Here is a 14,312-nt window from a genome sequence, read left to right as displayed (position 1 = left end):
TCCTTTCCTTTCCTTTCCTTTCCTTTCCTTTTCTTTTTCCTTTTCTTTTTCTTCTCCTTCTTCTTCTTCTTCTTCTTTTGTCAGCATTGGGTTGCAATTAAGGGCAGGTCTTTGATTTTTATTTTTCAGTTTTAAAATATGAACTCTTTTTATAAATGGATTAATTGAACATTCCTTCTCTTGTGGCCAATGGCCAAGATACTCAGTTTATAATTGAATTACATATTTAGATATAGAGTTACAGCTCCATTTCATGCAACTTTTTGCTTTGAATTTGTGATTTGCCACATATGAAAGGGGAATACCTTCTACAGCAAGCTACTTCCATATGATCCCGTATTTCACTGCTATGATGTGCTTACATAGAGAAGTTAACCTCGCTGCTTTAAGCTCATTCCCTTTTGAGGAGCCCTTACAAGTTTCCCGACAGTACTCTAAGACCTCACCGAGGGAAACATTTTCTTTACCTCTGGACACAGCTATAAGAAACAGGCTGTACTGTACTACATGCGGTTTGTGCTTTATTCTGCTTATTTTTCTGTTTTCTACATGGAAATGTTTTAGCAAACCTTCCCGTTGGCTTCTTGGCTGTAATACTCCTGAAAACAGTTGACATTTGTTGGCTTGCAGAAAGCAGAGATGAGAGGTTTCAGTTAACACAACTCCAGTGCCTCCAAAAACCTTGATCGCAGGTGTTAAGTCAGTCGCAAAGCAGAGCACAGCACACAAGATGCCACAATCACTGTCTGTGATGAACACAGCTCATATAGAGCCTGGACAATACTCACAGTTTGTCTTAATCTCCTGACCAAAAACGTTTTGGAAAAGACACTAGGAGTATTTTTCAGTCTTTGTGAACTGAATGGTTCACAACTACAAAAGAAAAATGTGTCACTTTTTGAAACCAGTCATTGGAAATCATTTTCAATCAGTCAGCCTTGTCAAAAATAGCCTATGAAAATAATGCTAAGAAGCACTTTTATTTTGGGAATGGTCTTCACTGCCCCAGCCATCAGATATTTTCAAAAAAATGTCATAAAGAAGGATCCAAAGCCAAAATCTTCAGCATGCTTCCAGTCCCACTGGAGTTGTGCAAGTTTAATTCAGCACTATTCTATTATTATACACAGCATAATACTCACAAATGAAATAATACATTTAAATGCTTTATCCAAAGCATTGCCATGTATTTTTCTTTGCTGTCCAGATGCCTCTGTTTAAATATCTCCCTCATTCTGTTCTTAAAAGCTTTTTATGTTCTGGAGAGGACAGATACTGGCAGCATGTGCTATCTATTACTACTCTAGCTGGGTGTGAGAACTGGAAAAAATATTTATCTTCAAATGAACAGAGTACTTTGGACTCAGGAATTTATTTTTGTTTTTCAATTAAAATAGGAACATTAGGTCATGATCTAGAATTCCAGAATGAAATACATCTTTCTGACAATACTTTTTTTTTTTTTTTCTCAATTCTATCTCTGTTTTTTTTTTCATCCAAATCTATTTGCCAAATTTGACGTACATACCTGCATAGTTTCAGTATGTGTCTGCTTGTACTGACAGGTAAATTTTTAGGTAAAAAATAAAATAAAATTGACTCATTTTAAAGGTATCACTTGCATATTAGATATGTATCTGTTGCTTAAACAATTTTTAAAATGAAGGTCAAGTTTTCACCAAGTCCTACAACACAAAACCTCTTTATCTTTTTCAAGAAACATATATATATATATGGTTTGCTGTTTGCTTTCGAATCATTCATTGCTGCTGCTTGGTCACAAATTTTAATTACAGAGACAGTCTCCCAGACCCTGCTAGTAATTAATTGCTGTAACTCGTGTGTGCCTTTGTGAAGCCTGCAGCGTGCCTACAGATAAACAACTAATTAACACTTTTATGCAAGTGAAATGGATTTCCAATTACTACTGTCTTCCCTCTGCCCCGTTTTTCACAGGGATTTTGCTCAGGGATTATGGATGCCTCACTGCTTACCAAACTAGATAGCCTTGTGTTTCTTCCTCCACCATTCAGAAATGTCTTAATCAAAGCCAGAGCTGCTGCACCTGCCCCCGTGCTGCTATGGTTGTGAGAGAAGCCTTCTGAGTGACAGAAAGAGCTTTTTATATAAAACAAGGGATTCATAAAGAGGGCTAGGGCAAGAACAGCAGTAGCAGTTTATAGTCAGATGTAACAGTGCCAGGGAATCTGTGGTGATGTTGGGAATCTGTAGAAGTATCTTGGGTCACTAGATTAGCTCAGGCGACTAAAGCGAAAAAATGTGACCACGAGCATCCAGTGCGTATGGGTACAACCCAGGAAATACAGAGGAATCTGTAACACGGTGTATTACAAGCAGCAAATAGGTGCAAACTAATCCTGTGACCTGCTTATCTGCAGAAAGCTGGGACTCGATCCAGCAGCTTTGATCCGCCGAGAAATGAGGGAATGCAGCACCGTGTACAGCTAATTTGGTCGAGTTCACCCAGAGTACAGCTGGAGCCCCAGCGTGGCCGGGCTGCTGACCCCAGCTGCTGGGCAGCCCCAGCTCAATTCCTCTGTCAGGAGCTCAGGCACTGTCCCGCAGGGTGGGTTCTGCTTTCAGAGCTGTGTGAAGGAGAAAAAATGAAAGCCCTGCACTCCTTTTGCTTCGAAGAGGGACCCACCTCTTTAGCACAGTAGTTCTCTGTTTCCACCAGTGTGTTTGGAAACCTTTACAGCATTGCACTGGAGCCAGGGCAACTTTGATGCTTTATTTCTCCAACGCACGGAGAGTATGGAACATATTACCTTACCAGGGAAAATCCTGACTTGTAATATTGCTTTGGCACTTCCCGAGGGGTCTTCATGCGCTGTGTCCCAGAGTGCCTCCCAGAGTAATAAATTACGTTACCCGCAGCCATTATGACCTCAGTAAGATCCACCTACAGTCCAGAATAGCTGCATGTTACTGTCAGCTAATTAGTGGTGGGATTCGTTAACTGAGGAAGTGAGAGCCAGGAAGCTATCCCTTCCTCTCTGTGGTGCTGCGGGATGGCATGAAAGCCATCAAAACAGTTGCTGACAGGAGCTCAGACAACCCCAGGAGCTTGTTCCTCTGGCCCAGAGGAGGGGCACAGACACACACAGTCACCCCTAACACACACCATGTGTGTGGGGTTGTCATCTTGCCCTCCTGCAGCCATGGCCGGAGCAGGCAGCACCTTAAACTGACCTTAAACCCTAGCCCTGAGTAATCTCTGAAGGTGGCCACCCTGTCTGACTGCCCAGTCCTGCAGCCTGGCACCCTCCAGGCTCAGGATAAGGCTCACACAGGGCATGTTCCCGGCACAGCCAGAGGCTGTTATGTCCAAGCACACTTGGTGGCTTAATATAGCACTAGGCAAACCCAGCTAAGCTGTTTGCTGCTTTTCTGTGAGTCATCCAAGGAGCCTTTCTGGAAAAGGAAATCAAATAGTCCATATTCTGAAGTGGAGTGAAAAAAGTATTTGTGTTTGTGCGTGCTGACATTGTTAGTGCCTGGCCTTGATGCCTACAAGCCTAAGTGATGGATGAAGAGAGGCTGATGGAGGGCTGGAGGAACAGCATGCAGCTTCTTGTGCTCCAGAGAAAAAGGCATTGCCAGCAGCACACAGTGGGGTTGATGCTGCTCACGTCCCCCACAAGACACAGCCAGTGCCCTGTGATATCCTTCTGGCTGAGAGTGCCCTTTCCCTGCAGCCAAAACTGGAGCTGAGACACGAGGGGAATTAGGGTCCATGTGAAAGGCAGGCAGAGAGCAGGGCAGGGACAGGTGTGAGCCTGAACCGTTGTCAGTTGCAAGATATCACAGATATGCAAGATATGCTCTGGTGGATTGCTCCCTTCATGATTTTGTCTTCCTGCTCCTTCCCAACTTTTGACACCTCTCTGACAGCCTACAGGGCTCTTTGGTATCACTCCTTGAATTCAGAGTCCCTCCACCTCTCTTACCCTCCTTTACTCTGTCAGCAACCTTCCTCACCTTCCCACAGGCAGCAGATACCCAGATCCCTGCTACAGCATTTGTTTTTTCCACATATTAAAAATGCCTTTGTGCTTTTTCTTCTCCTCCTCCACTCCGCTCTGCACCGCATATTCTGGAAGTCACCTTCAGACTGCACTTGAGTGTTACCTCTATTGCACAGGACCGGGATCACATTACAGCTTTCCCCTTCTCGCTGAAGATGTGTGCTCTGATTTGAACTTCTCCAGAGTTCAGGGATGTTTGGAATCCAGGCTTTTGGCTTGGGTGCCTCTCGGTGCCTTGTGTCAGCATCTGGGAGCTGATAGAAGTTGTTTGTGGGCTGGAAAGCTGGGCCTGCAGGATGGACGTGACAACAAATAAAATAAAAAAATAATAATAAAAAAAAGAATCCCAGTACTTTACAGACAAATTAAATCTGGCCCCACACTGAACTGTGTGGCTTTTTTAAGCATTTTCTGGATTTCTGGAGTACCAGCAGTGCTCACCTGGTTGCTGGAAATCCCAACAAGAACATGGATTCCAGGGGGCTGAGGCCACGCACCCTGGCCTGATGGCAAAGGCTTTCATGGTCTCGCAAGGGACCAGTCCAGGAGAAGGTGATGGAGATTGTCACAGAGAGACAACACCAGATTCCCAGGGATGTAGTCACGGCACCAAGCCTGTCGGAGTTTAAGAAGTATTTGATCTATGCTCTTAGTCATATAGGCTGATTTTTTGGGTAGACCTCTGTGGTGCCAGGAGTTGAACTTGATGAATGGGTCTCTTCCAACTCGGGATATTCTATGATTCTAAGGGAGAAGGAAATGAGCAGAGCCAGCATTTTGGTGTCACCAAGGCAGGGTCGGACAGCTCAGCTTCACCCTCAGCTCAGGACCCAACAGAGACATAGAAGGAAGACGAGACACTTTTCCACAAACCTTCCAAACCGCAGGCTGTGGGCCCCTTCAGGCACCCCTGGGCTGGGCGCTGTGGGGTGGCTGGAGTGCTGCTGCCCCACGAGGTGCTGGCCCTGTGCCTCCAGCCCAGGTGGTGTCCGTCAGGACGCGGAGCAAGCACCTGCCAGCCTGGACAAGCAGAGCTGCAGTTTTCTCTCCTCCTGCTCACAGGAAAGGAAAGCTTCCTTCCTGCCCCTTTCCTTGTCACAGAAAATAGGCAGCCGAGAGACTGCCCAGAGAAGGCAGAGCACACCGGCGGCCACACGGGAGCTGTTGCACCACAGGCTATTTTTAACCTATTTTAACCTATTTTTATTGTACGCTGGCAGCCGCATCCCCTGCTACTTTCTTCCTTCTCCGTGTCTCTGTATGTCTTTGCAGCTCCTTCCTGCTACTGTGAGACGTGTGAACTATATATGGCCTGGGAAATCTGTGGCAGTCAGTATTTTTAACCCACCCAGGCCCCCAGTTTGCACGCTGTTGTGACGCAGATTACCCAGCTTTGCAAGTTTCTCATGGGAATCCAGGGTGCCCAGCAGCAGCCTGTGATGCTCGGGTGTTTATTTTTTACCCTCATTGACACAGCCCGTCAGCCCCAGGCTGACATCTTGAGACTTGGGAAGCAGCAGCCCTTGTGCATGCACAGGCAAGGGATGAAGCCTAGCTGCTGCAGGGATGTGAAAGGAGGTGGCTTTTCCATCTGGCCACTTGTCACTGGCTCACCTGGCAGGCTGCAGGCACCCAGAAGTGCTTGGTATGTAGGCTGCCCTCTTGCATGTCTGCTGTGCTCAAAACCTGCCAGGAATATGAGTGAAGAAACCCTGGTCAAGACACATTCAGCATACAAAAGACTGAATAGAAACGTAGGAGGAAATATTTGGGAGTCAATCCTTTGAGGAGCTCCACTTGCACAACAGGGCTTTGTTCTTGTCTCTTCTTCCACAGCTAAAATTCTCCCTGAGTAAAAAAAAATGCTGTTGAGGGCAAAAAGTTTCCATATAATTTTTTCTTGTTGTCACCTTCCAACTTCTAGTTTATATTAAATGGAGAGAAAGCAAAAGGCTGTTTTGAGACTCCATGCCAGAAACATCCTGTCCAAAAGCATTCTTCCTGAATTTTCACTGTAAGAAAGGGCAGGAGCCACCTATGTACAGCATGAAAACACATTATTCTTATGGTGTTATTTCTTTGTTGATGTTCTTTGAGAAGATAATGTTTTAGTCATTCACAACCTTGTAAATTAACAGTTCCTATCAGATTTTCTTCTGTGAAGAAATGCTGTCTCTCTTTTTCTTTTAATGTTTTTGATGCATAGACACTCAAATTAAATAACCACTACCTGAAGTACCTTGTGCGTGAATTTACTACTATAGAAGAATGAACTTGCCTGCCAGCATATATTTGCACTTATCTCTTTGTTCCTGTATAAACATGTGCCTTTATCAGCTATTGTCTTCCGTACTGTGTTTCCTCAGCAAGCATCATAACTCTTGTGGAGAGGAAACAATTCCCAGTTTCCTCTATGTCTTTAGGATACAGGCGCTTCTCATAGAGTTCAGTGGGCTTTGGACCAGGACCTTCTAAAAGCTAATTTTATTTGAGACATTTTATTCTAGGTTCATGAAAGCAACTACAATTTGTGAAGATTATCCGTTCAAGCTTTAAGGATTTACACAGTTTAAGGAATGATAATCAGTGTTTATACGGTAATAATTTGACCTCTGCACTGCTCCATTCAATTTATTTTAATTGCTAATAAGGCACAATACTTCAGTCTGCCAAAAAGTGAAGGGTCACAATTATTATCAGGAAACCCCTAGTTTTGGTACGGTGACACTAGGCAGTATTATGGTGAAGGCTAATTTCTCAGGGTCTCAACTGGACTAGTGCAGGAAAACCTATTGTCCAGGAAACTGTTTTTCATGGGTGATTAACTCCTTGGATTTACAAGCGTTCAGGTAAAACAACACTGAGGACAAGAGTTTAGCAGGATTAAAAGAAAGCGTGAGATGTCATCAGTGAGGGTACCTGACCCCAGTAGGTGAGGAAAGGGGGACAGATCAGTCCTTGGGACTGCGCTGGGGAAAGATACCCCCAGGAATGACATGGGTGTACTGAGTAAAATGCACTCCCAGGTTACTAAAGAAAATTCAGGATAATATTCTGTCAAAGCTGGAATACAGGATTAGATGAAGCAAGGGTTTTATCTTGGGAAGTGGTGATTTCCAAGTGATATTTGCTCATGAAAACTGAAGTTTTTCTCACTGTATTGAAAGTTGCCTCTAATTGTCATCTTTCTGTCAGAGAAATCCTTACTTTAAGCACAGATTATTTTGGGATCAAAATGGTTCTGTCATTCCAGAGATACTTTCCGAAGTGTTCCCATGACATGGAGTGGTCAGTGGACTTTTAATTCTGCGGATGCCAATTATAAAACAAGGCACGAGAGGAAGTTCATTTCTGGGCAGAGAGAGCACATCGTGGGTGGCCGCAGACGCCACAAAGCCTAAGACTTCAGCCACCTGAGAAATTAAATAATGAACCCTGACTGAGGAAGCTTGTGGGCATTACATCATTTGCACATAAAAACAAAAAAATAGATTTATAGGGCACATGGGTGGCTGTGACATCACCAGCAGCCAATCTAGAAGCCTTAGCTACATCCAGCAGTCTAATGCCCTTTAATACCAGCCTTTGTAGACGGGTATCCTGCAGACCTACCTCTCTGCTTCGGGTGTCTGCTGTTCAGTTGTAGCTGCAGATTGGCTGTGACACGTTGACTCAGGGCTGAATTGCTTAAGCCGCAGCTGCGTGGAGCGTGCTTTGCATCGGAGGCGTAGGATGTCTGCCGAGTGTTTTTCAAAGCAAGCGTAGCCCCAGAGAGATGAACCACTGCTGCAATTTTAATGGGGATTGGGAACCGACTAAAGGGGTTTCTGGAGATCTGATGTGCTTGAGATATTTTATTACAGTGGTACTGGGCGCACAGAAGTGGTGATAGGAGCACTCTGGTTCATAAATTAACCTAAAGAGTTTCTAACAGCATGAAAAGCAATTATCTGAAAGAAAGGATTGCCTGTTACGGAAGCCAGAGAGAAGTGCCGGACAGCATCCAGCCCACAGCCAACGGTGGCAGACAGCATTGCTGTGGTGCTGCTGCTGGCAGCAGAGGGAGGGGGCCCTAGGACAGGCACGGAGTGAAGGAGGAGTGGTGGGGGAACCACGAGATTTCCAGAGAAGGGGCATCATCAGGCATGGAGTGGCTCCTGGCAATGAGAGGAGGGAGGTGGGAGGCACTGCGGTTCTCAGAGACTGCGGTTATTTCTCCATGCACACAGAGAGCAGCTGTAGGGTCCACGTGCAACATGTCTGTGCCGCTTTAGGCTCTACACAACTGTGCCTTCACCCCAAAACACACCCTTCGTCTGAGGGAGCGTGCTGGACCACGACGAGCTTGTACTCCTGAAAAAGACCCCCCCTCCCCCCTCCGCACACTGACCCCCGGCCGTCTTGCTGAAAGCGTTTCCGAGCTTTCTTTAATTAAGACTTTGATTTGGGCTCCAGCAAGAGAAAACAGACACGGTCCAGTTCCAGCGCCCAGATCCCCGTGCGCTGCCGATGCAAAACAGATGTCAGGGCTGGCTCGCGGCACGCTCGCCATGCGGCAGCCATGGCCTCCTCCCGCACGCCACCGCAGGGCAGCAGGCAGGGCCTGGCCCGCTCGCTGCCACCGGGATGCGTCTCCCTGTCACAGCCTCAAAACACCTCCCCTGGCCTTTGATGTCCTAATGCCTCTCTCCTCACAGTACAAACAAAATAAAATAGAAGAAAAAAAAAAAAAAAAAAAGGAGGAAAGAGGAAAAGAAGCATGGTGCCAAGGCCCGTGGGTGACCCGTGGGACCTGGCGGCAGGCCACCCACGAACTTGCAGGGTGGCGGGAGGCTGGCTCAGGGACAGGCGGGTGACACACATGTCTCAGGGGGGCAACTGAGCGGCAGAGACATGCTCAAAACAACGGGATGTGAAATAAATGACTTCCTCCTGCCAGGGCTGCTGCTGGGTCACACAGGAAGGAGGAAAGGATTATCACTGCAGGAAGGAGAAGATGCGTTTGCTGGTTACAAATTTTACAGGAACAGATAAAAGAAAAGGCTTTTCCTTCAGTTTTTCTGAACTTCCTCCACCTGCCTTCATCCTTTTTAAGTAACCATCATGAAGACCCATGAAGCCGGGGTCACAGTCCAGCGACCAGGGCAGGAGGACACTCAGAACAAAGTGAGGTGAGAGTGGGCAGTGCTGAACCCAGCTGAGCTGTGCAGGTGCTGCTGAAGCCATCCTGGTGATCCTCCAGAGGCTTTCCAGCCTTTCCTCCAGGTTAGGGCTGGGGAACATTCTTGTGGTAGAGGAGGTAACTGTGAGTAGGGCTGCTGGCACATATAGGAACATAGCAAATGAAGATGGAATTTGGGACCAAACCGTTGCTGAGGTGTCGGAGGCAAGAAGAGACTGACTAGTGGCAGGCTGTGGGGGCTTCACTCCTTCCCTGCCTTTCCTTCTCTTACCCACTTCAGCACAGTGTGATGTGGGCACGCAGACAGCCCCTACCCCATTAGATGCAGGTTGACTTCACTGTCTGTCTCACTGGCTGTGACCTTGATGCTCCAATCCTGGAGCTGCCTGCATGCTTTTGAAGGCTACAATTCATTTGCTTGGAAAGGTTTCATTGGGCTGACCTGCCTCCATCTTCAGGGAATGCAGGAATACGATGCCCAGCAATAAGTCTGGCCATTGCTGGGTAATCTATGACAACAGAAGTGATGCAGGTCAATGCTCACGTGCTGGAGTTCAGTGAGTGCCAGTTGTTGTGCCTTCAGAAGCTGCAATAGGAGCCTCTCCATAGGCAGGTGTGTTGAAATCCTAGAATTACTGTCAGGGAAATCCACTGAAACACTCTTGCAATGCCTGACAATCTTTCTTTCCTAGATTGTGATGGATAAATTGAAGCATAAGGCTAATAAGTCACATCTTACCCAGTCTACTTTAGGTTTCCATATGTAATAATGACTTTTGCAGGCAGACAGGTTTAGGTTTTGGTAGTGAATAACTGGCTGTAAATTTTCTGAGATTGTATCTGTATATGTAAGTGTGACCACGGCTGTATGTCTGGAATGTGTGAAGCATGTGTGTGAATGTGTGCTTGCTACAGGGGATATTTAATGGAAGCAGTGGCAATAACAGAAGAAAAAAAAAAAAAAAAAAAAAAAAAAAACAACAACAACAAAAAAACACCTGCTAGGTGACAGTTAAAGAGATCCACCTCCATAACTGCACATATACACTCTTCTAGGGATTGCAATAATGCAGGTTGTACCCAGGCTAAATTAAAATAATTGGTTGCATCTAATCTTACAATCCACTAACCTTATACAAATAGAGAAAAAAAATAGGATTTTTTATTACATTTACTTAACTTTCTTTGATATAGGTTAGAATGGTTTCTCAAGTAATTCTTGGACCAGTAAAACTTGGCTTATTTTAGAAGTTTACTTGTCTTACCAATGTAATGCTTTCTATTTCTAATTTAACACTAAAAAGACATACTTAAATATACATTTTAAAACTCCCTTAGGCCAAGTTACTTGGATTTATAAATTAGAAGCAAGTACATAACATGACTTAATTCAAGCTTCAGATATGGTTTAGCAAGCTTCTTCAGAAAGTCAATAGGTTTGTAAGAACAGCCTATTGCTCACAGAGATCTAGAACTTCCACTGATTGGCAATATAACATACAATGCTAAGATGTAGTGGTTTCATTTGTTTGGTGGTAGTGTTTTGTTGTTGTTGTTGTTTTAACATTTTGTAGATAATGTGTCCCAGATCTGTTGTACCTCATCTTTATTTCTATCTAAAACTTGTGTTTCTGTGAATCGTTTGTTCTGTAGTGTGACTCCTTTTGGAAGAAGCATGTTAAAAGTGAAACCCTCATACCCTTTGGTTGTCAGAAGTAAAAAATCTTAGTTTTTATTTTGCTATATGGAGTACGATTGCCTCACAGAACAGTTTACAACACTGAGCTTTCTTGCATTCACACTCTCTTTGTCTCTGTTTTTCACTTTCTGTCATTGGATTGTATTAGAATTTCTCATTTTCTAAAAAATCTGCATGTTGCAGACATGAAACCCTGCCTGCACCAAAACAAGCAAACAAACAAACAAAAAAAACACAAGCTGATTTTCCTTTAGAAGACACATAAAAGTAATTCAGGGACAAATGTGCTGAGCAGTAACAGTATAATTGGAAAAACTGTGATGTTTTACATGGTAAGAGAAAAATTAAAAATTAGTCTTTGCCCGAAACAATACTCACAAGTGACACTTGCAGAACTCCTGTGCAGGTCTCCTTGGGGATCAGATAGAGGACTTCACCTCTGTGCTATCCCACTCTTGAGAGACTCCAACATAATCTGAGCAGCTCTGAGTTTCTGTTTTCTATGGCATGAGAAGAGGTATGAACTAGCTTTATGACTACAAACTGAGGAAAATGTTGAAGTGCGTCCCAAATTAAGCACTTGAATAATCACGTTACAAGTCAAATGTTCATACAGAACTGCTTTAGAGTGTTTGGCTCATAATATTTGGTGTTTGGCCAAATGCATAAATTAAAAATAACTTATCCTGACTCCTAAGGACACATTTTTATTTTATTTTTCAGAGTAGATATAATTTGTATATCTTTCGGTTGCCCCAAAGACCTGTCTTTAAGACATGCTGATTCAAAGTGTGGCTTCTTTTTCACAAATAAGATGACACAGGAGGGGTTTCTAGGAATCCACTGTACAAGCACCATTGTACTTAGGTCACTTCCTGTATAATGATTGTAACAGAAAAAGACTATTATTCTCCAAGATTTAGGGAGAATAACTGCTTCTAAGACAATTCCCCCTCAAAAGCTGTTAGAGTGGAGAGTGTCTGCTGGTCTTCTTAAGCCAAGTAGAGTTGCTCAAAAGTCTCCACAGGCAGTGCCTCACAGCTGCCCAGGAGGGGGTTTGTCCTCTCTGTTACCCTGGGCAGTAGTGTCGGGGCTGAGGACCTCTTTGCCAAGCACATTATAAGCAACATTACTGCTAGTGCCAGCTGTGGGGCTGTGCAGACCCCATGGCCAGCATGGAGGTAGCTCCTAGGATGCTCCAGCAGTGTTTGGGAACCCCGAGCTAACATGCTCATAGCACCAGTGTTTTTTATTATTATTATTTATTTATTTATTTATTTTCTCCCACTGAAGACCAGGCACAATACAGGATGTCACCCAGGAGGATCAGCCCAAGAACATCTTTCCCCTGAGAACTGAATGGCCTTTTGAGCTAGACAAGCGCCTTTGGCTGGAAGTGCCCTGGCAAGCACATTACCAGCAGTCTGCTCCCACACTGGCAATGGGACCATTGCTAACAGGACAGCCCCCTCCCCCTGCCCCCTGCACATCCCGCTTTAGTCTTCATTGTAATGGTAGTAGCCTTTCAACTCTTTTAAGAGTTAAAATAATTTCCAGATCTTGAAAGATGAGAAGATGAGAGACCAGAGTCTAGTAACTAAGGCAAATGCAGCAGCAGGATTTGCTTTTGCCCCTTCTTGCCCTTGAGCCTCCACCTGAACTACGGGGACCAGCTCTGAGAATGAAAGCCCACTTGTGTTTCCATCGCTGCTTTGTACCAGCTGAGCTCTCTCTGAAGGGACAGAGGGAAGGCAAAACAACTTCAGCTACTATTATGCTTGTTACAGGGATTTCAGAAACTTGAATGGCTGTTTCTTCACTCTATAAATTGCCTTCTATTGCCAGCTTATAAATTACCAGTATTATTATACCTCTCCTTTCAACGTTGACTATACTCTTTGCCCACTGAAATGAAGATGGAAAAATAGGGGGAGGCATAAACACTGTTTTCCAAGGCCTGTTCTCATGTTCTCAGGATTTTGTGCCCAATAGCTTTCTACTCAGTGAGGCATTAAAATGCTGAGCTTTCAAGCCAGTAAGTTGCAGAAATGATCCGCTAGTCCCCTCGGCACAGAACGAGTCTGTCCAGCTGGACTGTTTCTACATATGCTGTCAGGCAGAGAAAGATGTCCACCAATTGTCACCTCCTCCTTTGGCTTCTGAGGCAACTCTGCATAATTCACTGAGTGTGCATAGATGCTGCTGGCACTCACAGCAGTGCAAACATCAGGGAGGAAGGCAGGCACTACCAGAGGACACAGAGCATAATGAGAGCAAAGCTTAGCACCCTCCCACATATGTGTACGCGCACACACACATATACACCCGCGTTGTGAAATATAAGGAAGGAGGAATGGGAGGGCAATGAAGCATAGCGGGTGTCCAGGGAGAAGAGGCTTGACTGTTGTGGCTTCTTTTCAGCCGCGAGGATTTAATGCAATGTTAATCTCTGGTGCTCTTGACGTCTCTGATCACAGTGGTCTAATTGCATTCGAGTCGGCATTCCTAGCGCAAACATCTATTTTCTGTGGGAGAATTGATTCCACGGGAAGAAAGACCCTGCATCTCAGCTGGATACTGATTTTTATTCTCCAGTTAATTAAAGCAGAAAACTCTTTCCACCCTTGAATGACAGGAAAGCCAAAAAAAAAAAAGAAAAAGAAAAGCAAAAAAAAAAGGAAAAAAAAAAAGGAAAAAAAAAAGCTCAGGGATCCCTGAGGTTGTTTTTAATTTGCTTGATTTCTGGCATTTAAAAAGAAACATAAAAGTTACCAACTTAAGTATATTAAAAAAAAAAAAAAAAAAAAAAAAAAGATATTTGAAGACAAGGAAAAGATTTCAAATAGATTATCAGCCAGCTGCCTGAGAATTAAAACCTCTGCTATTGATATCAGCTGCAAAGCTAATTTGGCTCAGCAGCAGCAAGCGGCAATCTCTGCAAATGGTCACAACCTGGTACCTGTTGCTGTGATCACATCATGTTCCCCAGCTTATCCAGGACCAAACTTATCCAGGACCAAACTTATGCAGGACCAAATACTTCACAAAAGTCACCAGCAAAGCCTGAGGCTCCTGCCTTGCCTTGCTGTGCCACCTGTCTCTGCCAGCCGTAGGCTTGCACTTTCAGGGCTGTGTGCTGATACAGCTGCTGCATTTTGCACAAGGTGTGAAGTGCTTTTTCTTTAGAAAAACCACTGCAATTCTTGGAAACACAGGTTTGCAGGTTCTTTTCTGCCATAAGGGTGCTGACCAGAAGTATGAACAAAAGAAGTCCTCAGGCCCTTTAATTCTTTTCCAAAGCAGTACAGTTGTCCTGTAAGTTTGCCATTGCCATTGAAGAAAACAGAATTGTAGGGTCTAATTTAAGGGCAGGCAATATGTA

At 44.5% G+C, this 14,312-nt stretch overlaps 1 protein-coding gene across 1 annotated transcript in view; it reads right to left on the bottom strand.

The window, feature by feature from the left end:
* The window catches only part of LOC118163810, a 21,520-nt gene extending 11,791 nt beyond the window's left edge, over positions 1-9,729 (bottom strand). Inside the window, exons 1-3 of the mRNA XM_035320817.1 lie at positions 9,674-9,729; positions 7,662-7,948; positions 4,153-4,338 (exon numbers count right to left, since the gene is read on the bottom strand). Of these exons, the coding sequence (XP_035176708.1) occupies positions 4,153-4,338; positions 7,662-7,948; positions 9,674-9,729 (529 nt within the window). The remainder of the gene's footprint in view (positions 1-4,152; positions 4,339-7,661; positions 7,949-9,673) is intronic.
* Positions 9,730-14,312: the final 4,583 nt, after the last annotated feature.

Source organism: Oxyura jamaicensis, chromosome 3, assembly GCF_011077185.1.
Source record: "Oxyura jamaicensis isolate SHBP4307 breed ruddy duck chromosome 3, BPBGC_Ojam_1.0, whole genome shotgun sequence".
NCBI lineage: Eukaryota > Metazoa > Chordata > Aves > Anseriformes > Anatidae > Oxyura > Oxyura jamaicensis.
The sequence above is the reverse complement of the archived record's forward strand: the minus strand, read 5'-3'. Positions and strand labels throughout refer to the sequence as shown.